Here is a 23,839-nt window from a genome sequence, read left to right on the forward strand (position 1 = left end):
CCTGAACAAAGGAGGGGGGGGGTGGGTCAAAATAAAAAGTAACAGTCAGTATCTGGTGTGGCCACCAGCTGCAGTAAGTACTGCAGTGCATCTCCTCATGGACTGCACCAGATTTGCCAGTTCTTGCTGTGAGATGTTACCCCACTCTTTCACCAAGGCACCTGTGAGTTCACGGACATTTCTGTTGGGGGGGGGGGCCTAGCCCTCACCCGCCGATACAAAAGGTCCCAGCCGTGCTCAATGGGATGGAGAGCCGGGCTCTTCGCTGGCCATGGCAGAACACTGACATTCCTGTCTTGCAGGAAATCACACACAGAACAAGCAGAATGGCTGGTGGTATTGTCATGCTGGAGGGTCATTTCAGGATGAGCCTGAAGGAAGGGTACCACATGAAGGAGGAGGATGTCTTCCCTGTAACGCACAGCGTTGAAATTGCCTGCAATGACAACGAGCTCAGTCCGATGATAATGTGACAGACCCAGACCACGATGGACCCTCCACCTCCAAAATCCATCCCACTCCAGAGTACAGGCCTCGGTTGTAACACTCATTCCTTCAATGATAAAAAGCAAATCCGACCATCACCCCTGATGAGACAAAACCGCGACTCGTCAGCAAAGAGCACTTTTTGCCAATCCTGTCTGGTCCAGCGACGGTGGGTTTGTGCCCATAGGTTACGTTGTTGCCGGTGATGTCTGGTGAGGACCTGCCTTACAACAAGCTCTCAGTCCAGCCTATTGCAGACAGTCTGAGCACTGATGGGGGGATTGTGCATTCCTGGTGTAACTCGTGCAGTTGTTGTTGCCATCCTGTACCTGTCCCACAGGTGTGATGTTCGGATATACCGATCCTGTGCAGGTATTATTACACGTGGTCTGCCACTGCGAGGATGATCAGCTGTCCGTCCTGTCTCCCTGTAGCGCTGTCTTAGGCGTCTCACAGTACGGACATTGCAATTTATTGCCCTGGCCACATCTGCAGTCCTCATGCCTCCTTGCCGCATGCCTAAGGCACGTTCACACAGACGAGCAGGGACCCTGGGCATCTTTCTTTTGGTGTTTTTCAGAGCCAGTAGAAAGGCCTCTTTAGTGTCCTAGGTTTCCATAACCGTGACCTTAATTGCCTACCGTCTGTAAGCTGTTAGTGTCTTAACGACCGCTCCACAGGTGCATGTTCATTAACTGTTTATGGTTCATTGAACAAGCATGGGAAACAGTGTTTAAACCCTTTACAATAAAGATCTGAAGTTAATTCGTAAAATTCCGATTATCTTTGAAAGACAGGGTTCTGAAAAAGGGACGTTTCTTTTTTTGTCCCATCGCTCCTTGATTGACGGGACAGGGCTAGGTCTGGGTGGAAAGCGGCATGGAGAGAGAAGAGGGATGACTCAAGTAGCAGTGTAAACTATAAAATGGACATAACACAGGCAAATCACATTTAACAAACCAAACATTAAAATACCGTTCAAGAAGATAGTCAAGACCGAAACTGGTCCATGTATCAATACCGGTATATAGTCAAATACAATATACCACCCAGCCCTAGTTACAACAAAAAAACTATTACGATACAGTACAAATGCTGAGTATCAAAACAGAAGATTAGTGGCCTAGTACGGTGGTTCCCAACTCTGGTTCTTGAGTACCCCCAACACGACGCATTTTTATTGTAACCCCGAACAAACGTACCGGATTCAGCTTGTCAACTAATCGTCAAGCACTCTGAGTTGAATCAGGTATGTTTGTCCAGGGCTACAACAAAAATGCATGCTGCTGTTGGTACTCAAGGACTGTAGTTGGGAACCACCGTACTAGCAGTCTAAGCAACTGCCTCAGGGGCACATATACCTATGCAGCATGGGTTCATTTCTGGCCTAGTGCCATTTCAGCAGCTCTACTCCATTGATCCTCTACTTCTATCCTGCCTGTCCAATAAACAAAACATTCGTGAGGAGTGAGACTGCCCCACTGTTTAAAAAGCAGAACGAAGGTTAGCCAACAAACTGAATGAAATATTTCAATGTGCAGTCTAAACCTGGGTAATAAGCAAGCTATATCCACAAGAGGGAAAGTACCGGTAGGTGGGGGATCACAACATCCTGGGAGGGTTAAGTCGTTGAAGGTGAACACTGGTTTACTACTTGAACTGGTCCAAGAATAATAGATTGTTGTATACCGTTGCAAAACGTTTTGCTACAGTATACTATACTGAGCACAACAAGACCCTGGCAGTTGACAACAGGCTGAGGGGCCTGAGATTACCAGGCGGTTGAGAACAAGGTGGTGGTATGGAGTTGAGTGGGTTTCACAGTTACAATACAGTACAAATGCTGCCTGAGCTTTTGTGTTGAAGGTGGTGGTGGTAGGGGCAGAAAGCTGGCTCAACTCCATGCCCTGAATAAACCTTTGTGCTGAAGCAGTGAAATGCAAGTTTTGGAAACTCCTTCCTAGCTTTTTACACATTACAGTGATCCTTTCTATTGTGAGGCCAGTTGGTACAGCATGGAACAAGTCCACTATGGAGGTAGCCTTTTAGCACAGTATACAAATCAACAGATTGGCTTAATCATAAAGATCATTCTGGAATTCAAGCAACACTGTTTACAAGTGGAATAAGAGGGCATTTCTATTTACTAAGGATCCCCATTAGGGGAGCAGCTACTCTTCCTGGAGTCATATATACATACACACACATTAAAATATTACATTTCATAACACTTTACCCAATACATTTAGTGTGTTCCCTCAGGCCACTACCACATATTTACAATACAACATCCATGTGTACGTGTGTAGTGCATGTCTGTGTGTGTGTGTGTGTGTGTCTACAGTCCCCGCTGTTCCATAATGTGTATTTGTGGTTTTTTCAACCTGATTCTACCAAAGATTCTACCGCTTGCATCAGTTACCTGATGTGAAATAGAGTTCTATGTAGTACTGTGTGCCTCCCATAGTCTGTTCTTGACTTGGGGATTGTGAAGAGACCTCTGGTGGCATGCATGGGTGTCCGAGCAGTGTGCTAATCGTTTAAAAAAGACACCTCGGTGCATTCAGCATGTCAACACTTCTTACAAAAACAAGTAGTGATGAAGTCAATCTCTCATCCACTTTGAGCCCTGAGAGAATTCTGTGGCCCTTAAAATGTACTCCCCGTGTACATTTAAGGGCCAGCGTGCTGCTCTGTTCTGAGCCGATTGTAACTCCGTGGCACCGGACCACACGACTGAACTGTAGTCCAGGTGTGACAAAACTAGAGCTTATAGGCACTGCCTTGTTGATTAAGAAAGCAGAGCAGCGCTTTAGTATGGACAGACTTACATTTACATTACATTTTAGTAATTTAGCAGACGCTCTTATCCAGAGCGACTTACAGTAGAGTGCATACATTTTTATTACATACTGAGACAAGGATATCCCTACCGGCCAAACCCTCCCTAACCCCGGACGACGCTATGCCAATTGTGCATCGCCCCACGGACCTCCCGGTTGCGGCCGGCTGCGACAGAGCCTGGGCGCGAACCCAGCCCAGCCTGGGCGCGAACCCAGAGACTCTGGTGGCGCAGCTAGCACTGCAATGCAGTGCCCTAGGCCACTGCGCCACCTGGGACTTCTCCCCATCTTAGCTACTATTCTATCAACATGGTTTGACCTTGACAGTTTACGATCCAAGCAGTTAAGTCACCTTAGTTTAGTGAATGATTTGTTCCACACACACACACACACACACACAAAATGCTTTTAGTTGAAATATTTAGGGCTAGCTTATTCCTTGCCACCCATTTTGAAACTAACCGCAGCTCTTTGTTAAGTGTTGCAGTGATTTCACTCGCTGTAGTAGCGGATGTGTAGTGTTGAGTCATCCGCATACATACACACTGGCTTTACTTAAGGCCAGTGGCATTTCATTAGTAAGGATAGAAAAAAAGTAAGGGGCATAAACCGCTGCCCCGGGGAATTTCTGATTCTACCTGGATTATGTTGGAGAGGCTTCGGATTTACACACAACAGACAAAAACAACCCAACCAACGGTGTGGAAATGCAAAGGCCTACATGCGTGTTTGGGAAATAACCAGATTTGATGCAATACTCTGATCAGAGGAAGTTGAAAAATAGTTTAGTGACGTCTGACAGAACACAGTTTGAAGAATCACCGTTTGAAAAACCAGATTGTCTGATAAGCCAACCTGCAAGTCACCTTCAAGGATGCGAAATGGGGGGTTTGAATCAGGATCAATGAGAACTGGGCCTAAAGCCCCTTTAAATGGCAGAATAATCTTGTTATTTGGTCAGCTGCATGTTTAACTTCTGGGTCTGTGGTACTTGGGAAGCATCATGCTTAGGTAATAGTGACATTTAAGCACACATTAGTGCTCACAACAGCAGATCATAGAACCAAGTGCCTGAACTGTGGAAGGCGAGAAGATGAATGAACCAGGCAAAACAGCTACGTGGTGTTACAGCTGGTCAATAGGATTGATTATGGAGGAATGAGACAAGTAGGCTATTTGAGCTACCTTCTGCCTTTCGTACTCTTGCCCCCATCGTGATAGTATAACATTTCAAAATGCAAATTGGGAGGGAAAAGCAACTTGTTGTCCATATTAAAAAAGACGAGGGTTTGAATTTAACAATCATAGGCCGTCATTGTAAATGATAATTTGTTAACTTGCCTAGTTAAATAAAAAATGTAATAAAAATTGAGCTCAACGCACACTGTTAAACAATCTATCTGATAAGGCTTTGAAATACCGAAACTTGCACATCGGCCATTGGGAGTGCACTAAGCCTCACTTCAATGTTTGTTTTAGGACATTACATTTACTGCTAGATTAATACATGGCTAGTAGCAGTAGGAGTTATATTTAGAGTTAGTGATTTAGCTAATGTGTTTTGAGTTTCCACTACCTGTGGTGAATTGGCACCAATTGAATTAGGCCTATATAAATTTTTAGTTCAAAGATTAAGAGCAATTCATCTCTTTTGAACAAAAAAAAATTCATCTGAAAAATCTGAAGCCCTATTGACAGTAAAATATTACTAAAATATAAAAATTGCCAACCGAAAATTCATGACAATCACTGGATTAGGTTGCATATCAATATTTTGAGTCATGTATTCCTGCTGGGACAGGTTAGAAGTAACACGGTCAGTAGTCGATTACACTTCTTAATAAAGCATTGTGAATGACTATGCCTTTAGAAGATTGCAAATGTATTTGTTGTGTGACGCTGCAAAATGTTTTTGCTGCAATTTCAAAATAGGCTAGATTCATGTACAGTACAAGAAAAAAGTATGTGAACCCTTTTGGAATTACCTGGATTTCTGCATAAATTGTTCATAAAACTTGATCTGATCTTCATCTGTCACAACAATAGTCTGCTTAAACTAATAAAACAATTATACGTTTTCATGTCTTTATTGAACACACCATGTAAACATTCACAGTGCAGGGTAGAAAAAGTATGTGAATCCTTGGATTCGTTTGGCAGCAATAACCTCAACCAAACGTTTTCAGTATTTGCAGATCAGACCTGCACAACGGTCAAGAGGAATTTTGGCCATTCCTCTTTACAAAACTGTTTCATTTCAGCAATATTCTTGGGATGTCTGGTGTGAACCGCTCTCGAGATCATGCCACAGCATCTCAATTGGGTTGAGGTCAGGACTGGGCCACTCCAGAAGGCATATTTTTTTTTCCTGTTGAAACAATTGTTGATTTACTTCTGTGTTTTGGGTCGTTGTCCTGTTGCGTCACCCAACTTGTTGAGCTTCAATTGGTGGACAGATCGCCTAACATTCTCCTGCAAAATGTCTTGATAAAATGAATTCCCACGTTTTCCAATGATAGTAAGCTGCCCAGGCCCTGAGGCAGCCCCAAACCATGAGGCTCCCTCCACCATTCTTCACAGTTGGGATGAGGTTTTGATGTTGGTGTGCTGTGTGTTCCTTCCAAACAACACAACTTTAGTTTCATCTGTCCACAGAATATTTAGCCAATAGTGCTGTGGAACATCCAAGTGCTCTTTTGCAAACTTCAGACGTGCTGCAATGTTTTTGGACAGCAGTGGCTTCTCCGTGGTGTCCTCCCATGAACACCATTCTTGTTTAGTGTTTTACTTATCGTAAACTCGTCAGATGTTAACATGTTCCAGAGATTTCTGTAAGTCTTTAGCTGACACTAGGATTCTTCTTAACCTCATTAAACATTCTGCTCTTGCAGTCATCTTTGCAGGACGGCCACTCTTAGGGAGAGTAGCAACAGTGCTGAACTTTCTCCATTTATAGACAATTTGTCTTACCATGGAGTGACTTTTAGAGATACTTTTGTAACCCTTTCCAGCTTTATGCAAGGCAACAATTCTTAATCTTAGGTCTTCTGAGATCTTTCGTTTGAGGCATGGTTCACATCAGGCAATGGTTCTTGTGAATAGCAAACTCACATTTTGTGAGTGTTTTTAAAGGGCAGGGCAACTAACCAACATCTCTAATCTCGTCTCATTGTTTGGATTTCAGGTTAGCTGACGCCAATTAGCTTTTGGAGAAGTTATTAGCCTAGGGGTTCACATACTTTTTCAAACCTACACTGTGAATGTTTAAAAGATGTATTCAATATAGACAAGAAAAATAAACTAATAACACAAATTGTAAGCACACTGTCTATTGTGACTTGGAGGATCCGATAATGACCAATTTATGTAGAAATCCAGGTAATTCCAAAGAGTTCATACTTTTTCTTGCCACTGTAGTTATTACTTCTAAAAAATACCACGGGGGGGGGGGGGGGGGGGGGGGGATTCTAATAGGACTACACTATTTGGTTTGTTTGAACAAGTCGCTGAGATTATTTTTGGTTATCAATGCTGCTTATTTGATGCAGCAGTCGAATGCCAAGCTAAACCAGACGTTGAAGTTAAGTGATTTGAAGCGAATTGGTGACAATGACAAGCGATCGGCTGTATAAAAAGTGCATTCGAAAAGTATTGACACCTTGAATTTGTCTACAATTTATTAAATTAATTGTTTTCCTCAATCTACACACAATACCCCACAATTGCAAAGAAAAAGCAGGGTTTTTAGAAATGTTTGTAAATTTAAAATACATTTTGTTATTTCCATAAATATTCAGACCCTTTGCTATGGTCCCAAAGAACACAGTGGCCTTACTCGTTCTTAAAATGGAAGAAGTTTGGAACCACCAAGACTTCCTAGAGCTGGCCGCCCGGCCAAACTGAGCAATCGGGGAGAAGGAACTAGGTCACGGAGGTGACCAAGAACCTGATGGTCACTCTGACAGCGCTCCAGAGTTCCTCTGTGGAGATGGGCGAACCTTCCAGAAAGACAACCATCTCTTCAGCACTCAACCATTCAGGCCTTTGTGGTAGAGTGGCCAGGCGGAAGCCACTCCTCAGTAAAACGCACAAGACCACCCACTTGGAGTTTGCAAAAAGGCACCTAAAGGGGACTCAGACCATGAGAAACAAGATTCTCTGGTCTGATGAAACCAAGATTGAACTCTTTGGCCTGAATGCCAAGTGTCACATCTAGAGGAAATCTGGCAGAATCCATACAGTGAAGCATGGTGGTGGCAGCATCATGCTGTGGGGATGTTTTTCAGCGGCAGGGACTTGGCGACTATTCTGGATCAAGGGAAAGAAGCAAAGTAGAGAGATCCTTGATGAAAACCTGCTCCAGAGCGCTCAGACTGGGGCAAAGGTTCACCTTCCGACAGGACAATGACCCTCAGCACACAGCCAAGACAACACAGGAGTGGCTTTGGGACAAGTCTCGGAATGTCCTTCTTGAACCGGATCAAACATCTCTAGAGAGACCTGAAAATAGCTGTGCAAAACACCCCAAATACAGTTGTGCCAAGCTTGTAGCATCATACCCAAGAAGACGAGGCTGTAATGGCTGCCAAAGGTACTTTAACAAAGTACTGCGTAAAGGGTCTGAATACTTATGTAAATGTGATAATTCAGTCTTATAATTTTTTTTATTTGCAATCATTTCTAAAAACCTGTTTTTGCTTTATCATTATGGGGTAGTGTGTGTAGTTTAATGAGGGCTATAATGTATAAGGCTGTAATGTAACAAAATGCTCAAAAAGTCCAGGGGTTCAAATGCACTGTATGTAGGGAGTTAATTATTTTGTGAAACAATTGTGGCAAAAGAGAAACAAAATTTGAACCAAGCAAGTTGTTGTAAAATAGAGCTTTGTCTACACAACTTCCCCAGACGTTGCGCAAGGAATTTACATTTGAGTCATTTAGCAGAAGCTCTTACCCAGCATGATTTACAGGAGAAATTAGGGTTAAGTGTCGTGGTCAAGGGGACAGACTGATTTTTCACCTAGTAGGCTCTGGGATTCGGTTTACTGGCCCAAAGCTCTCAACTGCTAGGCTACATACCACCCTAGAATTTACCTTCCAATCTCCAAGCAATGTACTACAAGGACACGCTTATTTTGTGACTAAAAACATTCACGTAGTCCGTTGGGGTCCAAATCGTCCATTTGCGTAAAGTCTGGATTGCGTTTAAGGAATAATCCCCGTTGCATCTCAAAAAACAGGGACAATATACATCAACGCAAACTGTAAAAATTTGTTTATTCAGCAAACGCACCATTGTATACACACCTATTCATTTTCCTGCCTTACAAACAACCCACAAATATTGACTTAACACCCTGATGGGTGCAGTTAAGATATAGCACCTCTAAAAACAGTCTTGAGGTAGGCTATTCTATGAGAGCGCTGTAAAAATATGGTTACACCCATTAAGCTAGTTCCAACCTCGCCAAAAATCACTGTCCAAAGTGTCATGTATAAATATGCAGTCCTGAAATTACAAGAACATTGGAAGCCTAAAATAATGCGCCCCGAGTTACTTTTGAAACAAATTTGAGAACCCATGTTTTTAAACCCTGGTAAAAGCAGTGTGTAGACTGTATAAGGGTCTCAAGGAATGAGAAACTCTTAATAAAAATGTGGTTCAGAAATCATGGATGAATGAGGAGTTCTTGGTGTTAGACAACATATCCGATTCCCAACATGCAATGTTTTAAAAATATACTGAACATAAATGTAAGTGTTGGTCCCATTTTTCATAAACTGAGATAAGAGCCCAGAAATTTTCCATACACACAAACAAAAATTCTCAAATTAATTTACATCCCTATTAGAGAGCCTTTCCTTTGCCAAAATAATTCATCCAGTTGACAGGTGTGGCATATCAAGAAGCTGATTAAACAGCATGATCATAAGAGGTGCACCTTGTGCAAGGGACAATAAAAGGCCACTAAAATGTGCAGTTCTGTCATAACACAATGCCACAGATGTCTCAAGTTGAGGGAGCATGCAATTGGTATGCTGACCGCAGGAATGTCCACCAGAACTGTTACCAGAGAAATGAATGTTCATTTCTACCATAAGCCACCTCCAAATGTTTTAGAAAATTTGCCAGTACGTTCAACCGGCCTCAAAACCGTAGACCACGTGTATGGCGTTGTGTGGGCAAGTGGTTTGCTAATGTCAACGTTGTGAACAGCGCGGCGGTGGGGTTATGGTATGGGCAGGCATAAGCTACGGACAACGAACACAATTGCATTTTATCGATGGCAATTTGAATGCACAGAGATAACGAGACATGGAGTCCTTGTCCTGCCATGTTTCAGCATGATAATGCACGGCCCCATCTCGCAAGGATCTGTATACAATTCCTAGAAGTTAAAATATCCCAGTTCTTCCATGGCCTGCTCAGACATATCACCCATTGAGCATGTTTGGGATGCTCTGGATCGATGTGTACGACAGCATGTTCCAGTTCCAGACAAAATCCAGCGACGTCACACGGCCATTGCAGAGTGTGACACATTCCACAGGCCATCAACAGCCTGATCAATTCTATGCGAATGAGATTTGTCACACAAATGGTGGTCACAACAGATACGGACTGGTTTTCTAATCCACGCCCCTACCATATTTTTAAGGTACCTGTGACCAACAGATGCATATCAGCATTCGCAGTCATTAGACATCCATATACTAGGGTCTAATAAATGTATTTCAATTGACTGATTTCCTCATATGAACTGTAACTCCGTAAAATCAATGAAATTGTTGCATGTTGCGTTTATTATTTTGTTCAGTATACATGTCATTAGATGAGATGTGGTCAGATGTTAGTTTGTACAGTGCCTAAAGTAATATACCCATTATCTATTTGGCTCATGGAACAAGGCTTGCTCTGGTGTAGCTAAGTCTACATGAGAACTGCTGTGCTTTGTGGGGTTAAGGGTCATCTCCATGTGCCCTGTTGTAGCAATACTAAATCAGGTCTGAAGTTCAGCGGGAGGCTGGGAGCAGCTGTACAGTGCCAACAGGCCAGACCAGAGTAGCATCTCACAGGGAAGTGAACATGCTGAAGCAAAGTGTCAACATTTCAGGTAAATTCAATACAGCACAAACATTACATTATATAACCAAGGCTTTGGAAGAGGAGGCATAGGCCAGCTCGTTTCTACCACTTAGAATCTGAATTAAACACCCCGAACCTAAGCTCTTGAGAAGCTAAGGGGACCCCCCCTTTAGGTTCTCAGCAAAAGGTACGGAACGCAGCTGGCTTCATGTGAACTACAATCCCGACACTATTTAAACGTTGTTCAAAGTTGCACCCGGCTGTCACACCTCCTCTAGCAGACGTACGACATCCTCTCGCAATTCCATTGGACCATTCTTTTACACATTTCCGGTCGAAGGCAGGTGTTACTCAAAATACAGCCGGGTGCAACTTTGCTAAACTGCGTACAGTAAGTGTATCTTCTGCATTTGAAAACTTTCATACCAGTGAGAAATTATTTAAGGTCCAAATGATCCAAAACCGTATCGCGTGAGAGTAGGGCTGTGCCAGTCATGAAATTGTGTCAGCTGGTTCTTGTCATGCAAATGACTGCCGGTCTCACGGTAATTGAGCTTTAATTACCATAAACACATTTAACAGCCAGTCCTCCACGCATACAAGCTGCTGTTGCACTCCTTCGGAACAACTACATTTGAAAAAAGTATAATAAATCCATTTAATATACACCTAAAATAACATTTATTTATTGTGATGGCAGGTCTAAAGAAACATGATATGAAAAAAAAAACACAGAAGAACAGGAGTCGGCCTACTGTACGTTATCTGGCTTGGATGCAGAGGCCTAGAGATGCTAAACATGTTTATGTTAATTAATGCCAAATTACCATGAGACTGGCAGTCTTTTGCATGACAATAACCAGCTAAAAAAATGTCATGACCACCACAGCCCTAGACCAGACCAATTATTTTTGGGGGGGGGATTTATCAGCTTTAATACTGCAGATAGAGTGTAGCTTCCAGCAATGGGATTGTCTGCATCACTTCCAATCCCCCATATTTTTTTTGAAGGGGGCCCTTGGCAATGGGACTTGGGGTTAAGACCTTTGATCGCATGCATTTGCCCCAGGGGGCGGAAAAAAGGGCCACAGATGCAAGAAAGGTCTCCTTCTTGGGTCACCCTTCTGTGTCTCAGCTAGCCCTTGATAATTGCTCTGAGGACCATTATATTACACACAAGTCATTGCAAGAAATCCTCTTCTGTGGGCGTGGGGGGGGGGGGGGGGGGGGGGGGGGGTTGTTAAGGGCCTGAAAATTAAAAGGTGTCGCTTGTGGAATGGTTTTGGAAGCATAAGAACCATATCGGTGAGAAACAATTTTCCACCAAAAAAAAAGGCTAAAATGATATTCACCTTTATAGGGTTCCCACACGGCCATATTTCCATGTTACAGCACTTGTTAACGGAAAACAGACAGAAGATAGTTGACTACCTGGGCTAATTAGCTATCTGCGTCGCCGTACACCTGTGTGTAAACTGAAGAAGCCACAAACATGCTGTCATTGTTTTTTTGCTATGTCAAAATTGATAATTGTCTTTTAAATGCATGCATTTGGAATTTGTTGCTAAAATGAACCACTGTGGCAAAGACACCTTGCGCTCTCCAACCTAATGCCAGAGGAGAGTGCTTTGCTTGCTTTCACACGTTTAAAATGCATAGTGCATTCGGAAAGTATTCAGACCCCTTAACTTTTTCCACATTTTGTTAGGTTACAGCCTTATTCTAAAATGTATAAAATTGCCCCCCCCCCCCCCCCTCAATATACACACAGTACCCCATAATGACAAAGCAACAACTTATTTTAATAAAAAAAACTGTAATATCACATTTACATAATTATTCAGATCCTTTACTCAGTACTTTGTTGTTGCACCTTTGTCAGCAATTACAGCCTCAAATCTTCTTGGGTATGACATTACAAGCTTTGCACACCTGTTCTGGGGAGTTTCTACCATTCTTCTCTGCAGATCCTCTCAAACTGTCAGGTTGGATGTGGAGCGTCGCTGCACAGCCATTTTCAGATCTCTCCAGAGATGTTCGATCGGGTTCAAGTCCGGCTGGGCCACTGAAGGACATTGAGACTTGTCCCAAAGCCACTCCTGCGTTGTCTTGGCTGTGTGCGGAGGGTCGTTGTCCTGTTGGAAGGTGAACCTTCGCCCCCAGTCGAAGGTGCTGAGCAGGTTGTCATCAAGGACCTCTAATTTGCTCCTTTCAGCTTTCCTGACTAGTCTCCCAGTCCCTGCTGCTGAAAAACATCCCCACAGCATGATGCTACCACCACGCTTCAGGTTTGCCAGGTTTCCTCCAGACGTGATGCTTGGTATTTAGGCTAAAGAGTTCAATCTTGGTTTCATTAGACCAGAGAATCTTGTTTCTTATGATCGGAGTCCTTTAGTTGCCTTTTGGCAAACTCCAAGCGGGCTGTCATGTGCCTTTTACTGAGGAGTGGCTTCCGTTGGGCCACTCTTCCATATAGGCCTGATAGGTGGAGTGCTGCAGAGATGGTTGTCTTTCTGGAATGCTCTCCAATCTCCACAGAGGAGAGCGCTGTCAGTGTGACCATCGGGTTCTTGGTCCACCTCCCTGACCAAGGCCCTTCTCCCCCGATTGCTTAGTTTGGCCGGGCGGCCAGCTCTAGGAAGAGTCTTGGTGGTTCCAAACTTTTTCCAATGAAGAATGATGGAGGCCACTGTGTTCTTGGGGACCTTCAATGCTGCAGAACATTTTTGGTACCCTTCCCCAAATCTGTGACAACACAATCCTGTCTCGGAGCTCTACGGACAATTCCTTCGTCCTCATGGCTTGGTTTTTGTTCTGACATGCACTGTCAACTGTGAGACATTTATATAGACAGGTGTGTACGCCTTTCCAAATCATGTCCAATCAATTGTATTTACCACAGGTGGAATCCAATCAAGTTGTAGAAACTTCAAGGATTATCAATGGAAACAGGATGCACTGGAGCTCAATTTAAGTCTCATTGCAAAGGGTCTGAATTATGTAAATAAGGTATTTTTGTTTAGTTTTTCTTCTAATGTTGGCCCCCAAAATGAGAAATCTGTTTTCACTTTGTCATTATGGGGTACTGTGTTTAGATTGATGTGACAAATATTTTATATTTATTCAATCCATTTAGAATAAGGCTGTAACAAAATGTGTTAAAAGGGGTACGAATACTTTCCGAATGCACTGCTTTTGGTAAAACTACATGGAACAAAAATATAAACCCCACATGTAAAGCATTGGTCCCATGTTTCATGAGGTGAAATAAAAATCCCAGAAATGTTCCATATGCACAAAAAGCGTATTTCTCAAATTTGTGGACAAATTTGTTTACATCCCTGTTAGGATAATCCCATCTTTTGCCAAAATAATCCCATCCACCTGACAGGTCTGGGGGGGGGGGGGGGGGGGGCCTACCTACCCACTTGAAATCCATAGATGGGACCTAATGAATTTTTAATTCAATTGATTACAATTGAATTAAATGTTAATCCAATGTTCTTGTATTCAAAGTTACATGAACTGTAACTCTGTAAAATCTTTGAAATTGTCGCATGTTGCGTTTAAATTTTTGTTCAGCATATATTCCATCTAATCCTACAATAATTGCTTGCAGTTCAGTCCAAAGTCTGCGGTGTGTGTGTACTTATGTGCATGCGTTTTGGATGCGAGTGTGGAAGGGGTACCTGTACCAGACAGGGGAGACAGACCAGGGCAGACGGGGAACAGATCGATGGGTGGGATCCAAACAGCAGTGCAGCAGACAACGGGAGTAGGAGTAATACCCACTCGGGAGAAGCTTTTGTCGAGAGTAGAGGGGACGTTCAACCTTACCAGACCGGTGTTGCAAAAAGCTGAACGAAAAACATTGGGCGAAGGCAAAACCATGACGCCGGTAAAAACTTTAAATTCAAAAGCCAGATCAAACAGCAATTAAAGTAAAGAGCGAAAAAGTAAATGCTGCATGTGTCCCAGCAGCATCCTTAGCCAGCAGCTATTTTCCTGCAAACAGAGCTTGTCAAACCAAGCCTTTGATACGGAGTAGGGAGGCATGCATTTTCTGATGCTTATTGCCTAATGGTCTGGTGTGGTCACAATAAAACAATCCAAAGCCTATAGGCTACGAAGTGCATGCTCGGAGAAGCACAGAGCAAAGTTATATTTCTAAAATAGAGGGGATGGTGTAAATAAAACTAGGCTGCATTACAAACCGCAATGGATATTCAAATCAAATGTTATTTGTCACATGCACCAAAAACAACAGGTGTTGTTCACCTTACAGTGAAATGCTTACATACAAGCCCCTAACCAAAAATGCACCGGTTAGTCAAAGTAATTATATACATGGGGGTGCAAGTAGTCTGGGTAGCCATTTGTCAGAGCCACAGTGAAATGATTACATACAAGCCCCTAACCAAAAATGCAGTTAAGGAAAATGCCTACAAGAAATAAAAGTATCATAATTAAAGAGCAGCAGTAAAATAACAATAGCGGGGCTATATACAGGAGGTACCGGTACAGAGTCAATTTGCGGGGGCACCGGTTAGTCGAAGTAATTTATATACATGGGGGTGCAAGTAGTCTGGGTAGCCATTTGATTAGATGTTCAGGAGTCTTATGGCTTGCAGGTAGAAGCTGTGTTCAGAAGCCTCTTGGACCTAGACTTGGTGCTCCGGTACCGCTTGCCGTGTGGTAGCAGAGAGAACAGTATGACCAGGGTGGCTGGAGTCTGACAATTTTTAGGGCCTTTCACTGACACCGCCTGGTATAGAGGTCCTGGATGGCAGGAAGCTTGGCCCCAGTAATGTACTGGGCTGTACGCACCATCCTCTGTAGTGCCTTGCGGTCGGAGGCCTGTCAGGATGCTCTCGATTGCGCAGCTGTAGAACCTTTTGAGGATCTGAGGACCCATGCCAAATCTTTTCAGTCTCCTGAGGGGGAATAGGTTTTGTCGTGCCCTCTTCACGACTGTCTTGGTGTGCTTGGACCATGTTAGTTTGTTGGTGATGTGGACACGAAGCTCTCAACCTGCTCCACTACAGCCCCGTCGTTGAGAATGGGGGCGTGCTCGGTCCTCCTTTCCTGTAGTTCACAATCATCTCCTTAGTCTTTGGGGCCGCAGGTAGCCTAGTGGTTAGAGCGTTGGGTCAGTAACCGTAAGGTTGCTAGATCGAAACCCTAAGCTGACAAGGTAAAATTCTGTCGTTCTGCCCCTGAACAAGGCAGTTAACCCACTGTTCCTAGGCGGTCATTGTAAATAAGAACAAATTCTTAACTGACTTGCCTAGTTAAAGAAAATATGTATAGTCTTGATCATGAGCCTCAGCTTGTTTTGCTCTTGCTGATCAGAAACGTGTTAGTGTGCTGCCTAACCCATGGCTGTGCTATGTAGGCCTACAGTGGCAATTCAGGAGGAGTCAAAGGAAATGGCAAAAAGCACAGGCATACCCATCGTTACCTTAAGATTTAAGATCCTATTATATAAAGTGATCTATAACTTTGCTGTTTCGCAATGCTTTGTGCTACAAAAAAAGTTGTATAATACCCGGGAAAGACGCGACTACGATGCATATGGGGATATCGAAGTTTCGTTTCTTTGACATTCAGAGACAGCTACAACCATCTATAGCAGAGGAGACAGAAGATGTACTTTGCTTGGGAAGAAATCTAATTCTGTCACCATCAATTGATTAAACTATTCACTTTCTGTACAATATAAGATGTTTAAACCCAGATAGCTTTTAGGTGATACACGTGTGATCTTCTCATTGGTTTATACCACGGATGAGTAGCCAGCAGTTAAAGCATACTGTGTCAGGGGTGGAAATGTAGGCCTAACCTTTGAAAGTACCATGCTCAGATTCCTAATGATGTCTCAGATGTAATTATTTGCAAACAGGGACAATTTCATTACAAACGAGATACTGATTTGGCATTGGAGAAATATGCTACTATGAACACATAGGCCTCTCTGTCCATTCTTGGCCTGTAATTTCAGTCATTTGTGTGGCACAAAAAGACTATGCACAAAAAGACTATGTAAAATGAAGTAGAATTGCATGAAATGTTTATTACATTTTTCCTCCTCAGACCTGCAAATACAATGACAGATTTCTGCCATGCTTTTACTATAAAGGAGATCTTTACACCCCTACTCTTGTCCACGATGGTCTACGTATCCACAACCATCAGAATTCCTGCGTTGCCATGTAGCCAAATGCTTACAGGACAGAACAGTTTCTAGAACTGCACATCCAAGGCTCTGGTCTGTTCAAGTGGTAAGGGTAAATGGTAGACATGTTCTCTGCTATCCACTTTGTTTTAATTATTTTGGGTATAGGGGAGGGTCATTTGTTGTTGTTATTTCAAGCACTCAGGGATGGTATGGTAAGTGCTATCCATTGTCATTTCAGGGAAGTCCAATTTTCTCAGGGGCAGCCTTATTATAAATATGTTGTAGACAAAATAATGAAAAGGGCAGTCTGGTTGCCTCAATAAATAGACAAAGTTTTGTAGTTGAACAAGTTTTTACATGCATCAAAAAAAAAATTGACATTGAAAAAAAAAAAACTTGCGACTCGACTCGTTCTTAGAATGCGACTCGAGACTTGCTTGTGACTCGAATAATAGTGACTTGCTCCCAACTTGGTGTACAGTAAGTGTACATTTGTGAAATTATTTTTGATGTGATATTAAAGTTGAGGGATTTATGTTTCTAGAACCGTACCGCAATTGAAAATCAATTCACGTTTAGATGGAGCATTTGGCTGTTTTGGCTTCGAGCCAATTCGCCCTTTAAACAGAACATGTAAGGTGCTTTGACTAAGGAGTAACCTTAGGCTCTTTAGTCCAATATTGGGCTATGCCTCAGCTACATTACTGGATAAATGACCAGCTGGAGGCACACACACAGTACCAGCTGTAGGGTCCCCGTAGAGTACCCGTAATAACATAAGGCTACAGTTATTATAAAATACTAACGTTACTTGAGCTAAAGCCTAAAAGCATATAGTTTTAAATATTATTCAGTATCAAAAGTAAATGTATACATTTCTAATTCTTTATATTAAGCAAACCAGACGGCACAATTGTCTTGTTTTAAAACATTTACGTTTAGCCAAGGGTACAATCCAACAATTTACAAACGAAGCATTTGTGTTTGGTGAGTCCACCAGATATCGGCAGTAGGGATGACCAGAGATGTTATCTTGATAATGTGCGTGAATTTTACCATTTTCTTGTACTACTAAGCATTCAAAATTTAACGAGTACTTTTGGGTGTCAGGGAAAAATGTATGGAGTAAAAAGTACATAATTTTCTTCAGGAATGTAGTAAAGTAGCCTACGGAATCCAGATACACCCCCACAAACAATAATTCTGTATTTGTACTTAAGTAGTTAACACCACTGCATCCATGGCATGGTTTTCATTGAACAAACACAATAGTTAGAACTCTTTTAACAATGTAGTTAGCACGGATGAACATCTCGCTGAAATGCTTTTATATTAGGTTTAAAATTACTTACAAAAGTCTCTCGCACTCTGTTGTGGAAAAGTTGCTCTCTAACCGACACGTCGTCTACTTCCATCCTACGAAACCATAACGCATGGGTTAAAATGTAATAAAACGTGACTAAAAGCGCGGTGACCGGGCGATAAAACAACAAAACATCTCTCGCCGGTTAGACCATTGTGGCAAGCTACCTACATTTGTCCTAAACTAATTGCAAAACTACGGTCATTGTACCCCTGTTTCAACTCCACTAGCAAGCTTCACGGTCCTCGGTGCGCTATAACCGTACGGGGCGGGCCGTGGGCAGGGGTGGAGAAAGGGGAGAGCGGTTAGATGTATTTCCTTGCTGACATTTTGTTCAAGATTCGAATTTACGGATACATTTATGACAGTAGATTAGAACACAGCTAATTCCAAACACAACATGGGTGGGGGGACCGCGCCTCTCCAATTAAATGTAAAAATCTGGTATTGATTGGTTGAATATTTCCCTAGGGTATATTGTGATTGGCAGATGAAACTTCGCTCTGAGATGATTGGTCCAAGCATTGTTCCATGAAAAATTGAACCCTGATGTTTTTATCAAAGTATTTTACTAGAATAAAATCATACATTTCTGAAGCATAATATTGACAGGAACATGCATGTATACACATTTGTTTACTTTCCACCACTATTAAAACATTGAAAGTATTCTGTCCCAAATTACCATATTTACGCCTGTTTAATCATTGCAGTTATCCAGGAAGTGTGAATCAAGTTTATTGTGCCTATTCAGGGCCCAGAAGGCCTATCAACTTCATTGTCACCATCCAAAGTCCATTACTGATGCAATAACAATCTCTAAACCACGGAAGAATTTGTACTGCCAAGGTTGATTTGTGTCGTAAGTTTGTGTCTTTTACAAAATAACTCAAAATCATATTTATGTAAGTCTAATCAAGGGTACATTCTGTGGTCTATCAACAGTAAGTTCATAGAGAATGTGATATACTGCAGTGATTCATTTTGTTCCATGAAAACGGCATGTTCTTGTTCTTATCAGTCCAGCTTTGTCATCATGTTATGGATCCGTAGCACCCAAAGTGTACTGTTTTAACTGTTTATAATAATAGTGTGTATTATTTAGCTTTTATCTCTTATTCTGTCCCTTCGTTCTTCACATTCCTAAACATTAACAAATGTTCAGAGAGCTACACTGAACAAAAATATAAACGCAACATGTAGTGTTGGTCCCACGTTTCATGAGCTGAAATAAAAGATCCCAGAAATGTTCCATACGCACAAAAAGCTTATTTCTCAAAAATGTTGTCCACAAATTTGTTTATATCACTGTTAGTGAGCATTTCTCATTTGCCAAGATAATCCATCCACCTGACAGGTGTGGCATAACAATAATCTGATTAAACAGCACGCTCATTACACATGTGCACCTTGTGCAGGGTACAATAAAATGCCAAACTAAAATGTGCAGTTTTGTCACACAACACAATGCCACAGTTTTGAGGGAGTGTGCAATTGGCATGTTGACTGCAGGAATTTCCAGCAGAGCTGTTGCCAGAGAATTGAGTGTTCATTTTCCTACGATAAGCCGCCTCCAACGTCGTTTGAGAGAATTTGGCAGTACGTCCAACCGACCTTACAACCGCAGACCGTGTGTAACCATGACAACCCAGGATCTCCACATCCTGCTTCTTCTTCGTCTGAGACCAGCCACCCAGATAGCTGATGAAACTGTGGTTTTGTAGAACCAAATCATTTTTGCACAAACTGTCAGAAACCATCTCAGGGAAGCTCATCTGTGGGCTCGTCGTCCGCACCAGGGTCTTGACCTGACTGTAGTTCGGCGTCGTAACTGACTTCAGTGGGCAATTTCTCACCTTCGGTGGCCACTGGCACGCTGGAAAGTGTGCTCTTCACGGATGAATCCCGGTTTTAACTGTACCGGGCAGATGGCAACCGGGCAGATGGCAGACAGCGTAATGTGTACGGCGTCGTGTGGGGGAGTGATTTGCTGATGTCAATGTTGTGAACAGATTGCCCCATGGTGGCGGTGGGTTATGGTATGGGCAGGCATAAACTACGGACAATGAACACAATTGGATTTTATCAATGCAAATTTGAATGCACAGAGATACCGTGACGAGATCCTGAGGCCCATTGTCGTGCCATTCATCCGCCGCCATCACCTCATGTTTCAGAATGATAATTCACGGCCCCAGGTCGCAAGGATCTGTACACAATTCCTGGAAACTGAAAATATCCCAGTTCTTCCATGGCCTGCATATTCACCAGACATGTCACCCATTGAGCATGTTTGGGATGCTCTGGATCGACGTGTACAACAGTGTGTTCCAGTTCCCGCCAATATCGAGCAACTTCGCACAGCCATTGAAGAGGAGTGGGACAACATTCCACAGGCCACAATCAACAGCCTGATCAAGTCTATGCGAAGGAGATGTGTCGCGCTGCATGAGGCAAATGGTGGTCACACCAGATACTGACTGGTTTTTTGATCCACGCCCCTACATTTTTTAAAGGTGTCTTTGACTAACAGATGCATATCTGTAATCCCGGTCATGTGAAATCCATAGATTAGGGCCTAATGAATGTATTTCAATTGATCGATTTCCTTATATAAACTGTAAGATAGTAAAATCTTTGAAATTGTTGCATGTTATGTTTATATGTTTGTTCAGTGCTAATTACATAATTAGGCTATGATAACTGTTACATAGTTACAATGTGTGTCATATTTATTTCCTTCAATGAAGACGTGTATGTATTTCCCTGAATGCTGTGTATGTTATCGTATATCATAGTTTTTGCTCATTACTTTCAGCCTGTGACTGCATTAACCTTCTTTCATAAATAATCCACATTTTGCTTATGAATTGCAGACTCTCGTCTTCAAGGATGACTGTTTTTCTTCTATAGTCCAAACATTGATCCACTGAGATCCTATCCATCCTATCATCATGACGAAAAGTGTGACTGTCACCTATGCCTTATGGGCAATGGGTGGACCGTTGGGCCTTCATCACCTGTACTTAGGAAGAGACAGCCATGCCCTGCTATGGATGCTAACCCTTGGGGGCTTTGGAGTTGGCTGGGCCAGAGAGTTCTTTCGTATCCCTGCATACGTGGGAGAAGCCAACCGGGAGATGGAAGGAGGGTTAAGAGATAGAAAAAGGCATCCTATAGCCAGACCTCCACCTGTGAGCTTTGCCAGATTTGCTGGTCAGATTTCCGTAGGGATCTATTTTGGAACGGTGGCACTGATCGGCCTGAACTCACTGAGTTTCTTCTACCTGATTGTACTGCCGCTGTGTGTGGGCGCCGGGGTCCACCTGGTTTCCAGTGTGGGAGAGCAGACAACTGACCTACACAAGACCCTCATAGCCTGTGTCATCACCTCCCCTATCTTCTATGGCAGCACCATCTCCCCTCTGCCCATCAGTATCGCTGCCAGCGTCACAGCGTCACAGCACCGCAGGTTCAAAACCCATCCACCTTCTGGGAGTCAACAAGAACTGGGTATGTAGACCATGGCCCATGATTTTACATCTCCAACCAACTATGTTCCACTATTACAATAGGCCAAAGTCCATCCAAACCTGCCTATGATGACCTTTTACAGCTAGTACTATCTAAAAAGTAGGGGCGGCAGGTAGCCTAGTGGTTAGAGCGTTGGACTAGTAACCGAATCCCTGAGCTGACAAGGGAAAAATCTGCCCCTGAACAAGGCAGTTAACCCACTGTTCCTAGGCCGTCATTGTAAATAAGAATTTGTTCTTAACTGACTTGCCTAGTTAAAAAATAATAATAATAATAATAATTGGCGTTGCTGGCCCTGGAGGCCATTACAACAGAAGACATGCAGATACTGTTGCCAAATCTATAGAGTAGTAGAATATATTACCCTTCCTATGCTTTCAGTCATAAAAAACACAATTCTCTCTTGGTGTCTAATGCTGAATCAACAATTCTCCTCCTTGTTACTAATATCTTGTTACTTGTATCCATATGTGTCTGTTTCTGTTGTCTATAGGTCCTCGTCTCTACCGTCTGGCCCTAGTCTGGCTGGCATTCTCAGCTCCACTGGGATACAGTATCTTCCACAACACCACAGCAACTCTCTACTACCTGTCTGACTGTGTGGCAGCCCTGCTGGACATGTTCTGGTTCTTTCCCTGGCTCCGCTCGGTGGTGGAGTATTTCCTGCTGCTACCCTACAGGTACAACCATAACCACAAGTGACTAGAAACACACAAACAAACAAACATACAAACAAATATAAGTTTAAGAAGTTGCTGAATTAATCATTTTAGGGATAGGATTTTGTTCTTGTTTATGTGTTTGAGTATGAACCCAGGCAGATTAGTCCTGAGGCTGGTGGGAGGAGCTATAGGAGGACTGGCCTCATTGTTTTTTTTATTTTATTTATTTTACTGTTATTTTACCAGGTAAGTTGACTTAGAACACATTCTCATTTGCAGCAACGACCTGGGGAATAGTTACAGGGGAGAGGAGGGGGATGAATGAGCCAATTGTAAACTGGGGATTATTAGGTGACCATGATGGTTTGAGGGCCAGATTGGGAATTTAATGTAATGGCTGGAATGGAATATATAGAATATATAGAATTGAGTCGAACGTGGTTTCCATATGTTTGATGTTTCCATATGTTTGATGTGTTTGATACCTTTTCATTAATTCCATTCCAGCCATTACAATGATCCTGTCCTCCTATAGGTCCTCCCACCAGCCTCCTCTGGTCTGATGTATAATGAGTATCTTTCGAACCTAAACTGAACTAAACTAAAACTTATAGGATACTGGGTGCTTTCACGGGCTGGGGCCCCTCGGAGGAGAGCTGGAGGAAAGTTTTGGAGATACTGCTCACAGAGCGCAGTCAGAGGGAGAGAGAGGCACTGCAAGTGAGTATGACTGTGTAACACTGAAACATTGAGCTATAGCAGAGGGGTCGATACCATTGATGTTGCAGCCCCTGGGGGTAGTTACCATAGCAAGATTCAATTGACGTGTCTGCCTTTGGTGCGGCTACAATAGCATACATGCAGTTAAATACTATTGATGCTGCTGGTTGGCTCGATTTTCTGTATCTCAATGAGCATGCCCTACTATGCCTGCCCCATGCTGTATATGTCTGTGTTGTGTTTCAGATGTTGTCAGTGAGTAAGGACGCTTCTATGGAGGAGGTAACACGTAGCTACAGAGAGCTGGTGAAGGTGTGGCACCCAGACCACAACCCTGGCAGCAAGATGGAAGAGGCACAGAAGATGTTTATACAGATCCAGGAAGCCTATGAGACTCTGCTCAGAGGACAGAAGCCTGATCATCGAAATAAATGATTTCCCTGCTCGACCCGTCAACCCAAATGCCAATGATGTGGCACGGACTTGGTCGTCCTCTCACAGGATCAACTGTCATAATGTGTTTTATCCAAGTCAAGAAGGGATACTTTCTAGATGCAGATAACTTTTTGTAGTAGCCAGGTTGCTCTCTTTTCTTTAATGATATGTTTTTTTTTTCTCAGACAAACATGTCACATGGGTTCTTATAGCAGGATTACAGCAGCAGAGCAATATTGTAAACCATTTCAAGCTGTTAAACAGCTGTACATTGGGGTTGATGTTAAAATATATGTTCTGTATCCAACTTCTTGATAATAGTGACTCCAATATTTAGGTTGCTCTATTATAATAATAAAAATAAATTGCTGCCATCTTGTGGTGAATTGTAGAACGCCAACTATAATGACTGTCAATTAATATAATAGAAAAATGCTCTCTAGACCAGTACCTAAACATCACACCTTTCTGATTTAAAATATGTACTTTTTGGTGCCTCAATAAATCTGCTGTTTTCCACATCTTTAATTA

At 42.7% G+C, this 23,839-nt stretch overlaps 2 protein-coding genes across 3 annotated transcripts in view; one reads left to right on the plus strand and one right to left on the minus strand.

Annotated features, from left to right (window-relative positions):
- LOC129860555 (limb region 1 homolog-like protein) overlaps positions 1–18,330 on the minus strand; it is a 40,751-nt gene extending 22,421 nt beyond the window's left edge. The window contains exon 1 of the mRNA XM_055931055.1: positions 17,947–18,330. Coding sequence (XP_055787030.1) covers positions 17,947–18,009 — 63 coding nt within the window. The 5' untranslated portion in view covers positions 18,010–18,330. The remainder of the gene's footprint in view (positions 1–17,946) is intronic.
- A 381-nt stretch (positions 18,331–18,711) lies between these two features.
- dnajc22 (DnaJ (Hsp40) homolog, subfamily C, member 22) lies at positions 18,712–23,836 on the plus strand. Of its 2 annotated transcripts, none has more exons than XM_055931062.1 (5): positions 18,712–18,819; positions 20,834–21,470; positions 21,985–22,171; positions 22,768–22,873; positions 23,120–23,836. In XM_055931062.1, exons 2-5 carry the CDS (start codon positions 20,912–20,914, stop codon positions 23,306–23,308), a joined length of 1,041 nt encoding a protein of 346 aa, XP_055787037.1. In that variant the 5' UTR covers positions 18,712–18,819; positions 20,834–20,911; the 3' UTR covers positions 23,309–23,836. The 2 variants fall into 2 exon arrangements, with proteins under 2 accessions (XP_055787037.1, XP_055787038.1); XM_055931063.1 differs by having other exon boundaries at positions 18,812–18,901.
- Positions 23,837–23,839: the final 3 nt, after the last annotated feature.

The sequence above is a fragment of the Salvelinus fontinalis genome, chromosome 8 (assembly GCF_029448725.1).
Source record: "Salvelinus fontinalis isolate EN_2023a chromosome 8, ASM2944872v1, whole genome shotgun sequence".
Taxonomy (NCBI): Eukaryota; Metazoa; Chordata; class Actinopteri; order Salmoniformes; family Salmonidae; genus Salvelinus; species Salvelinus fontinalis.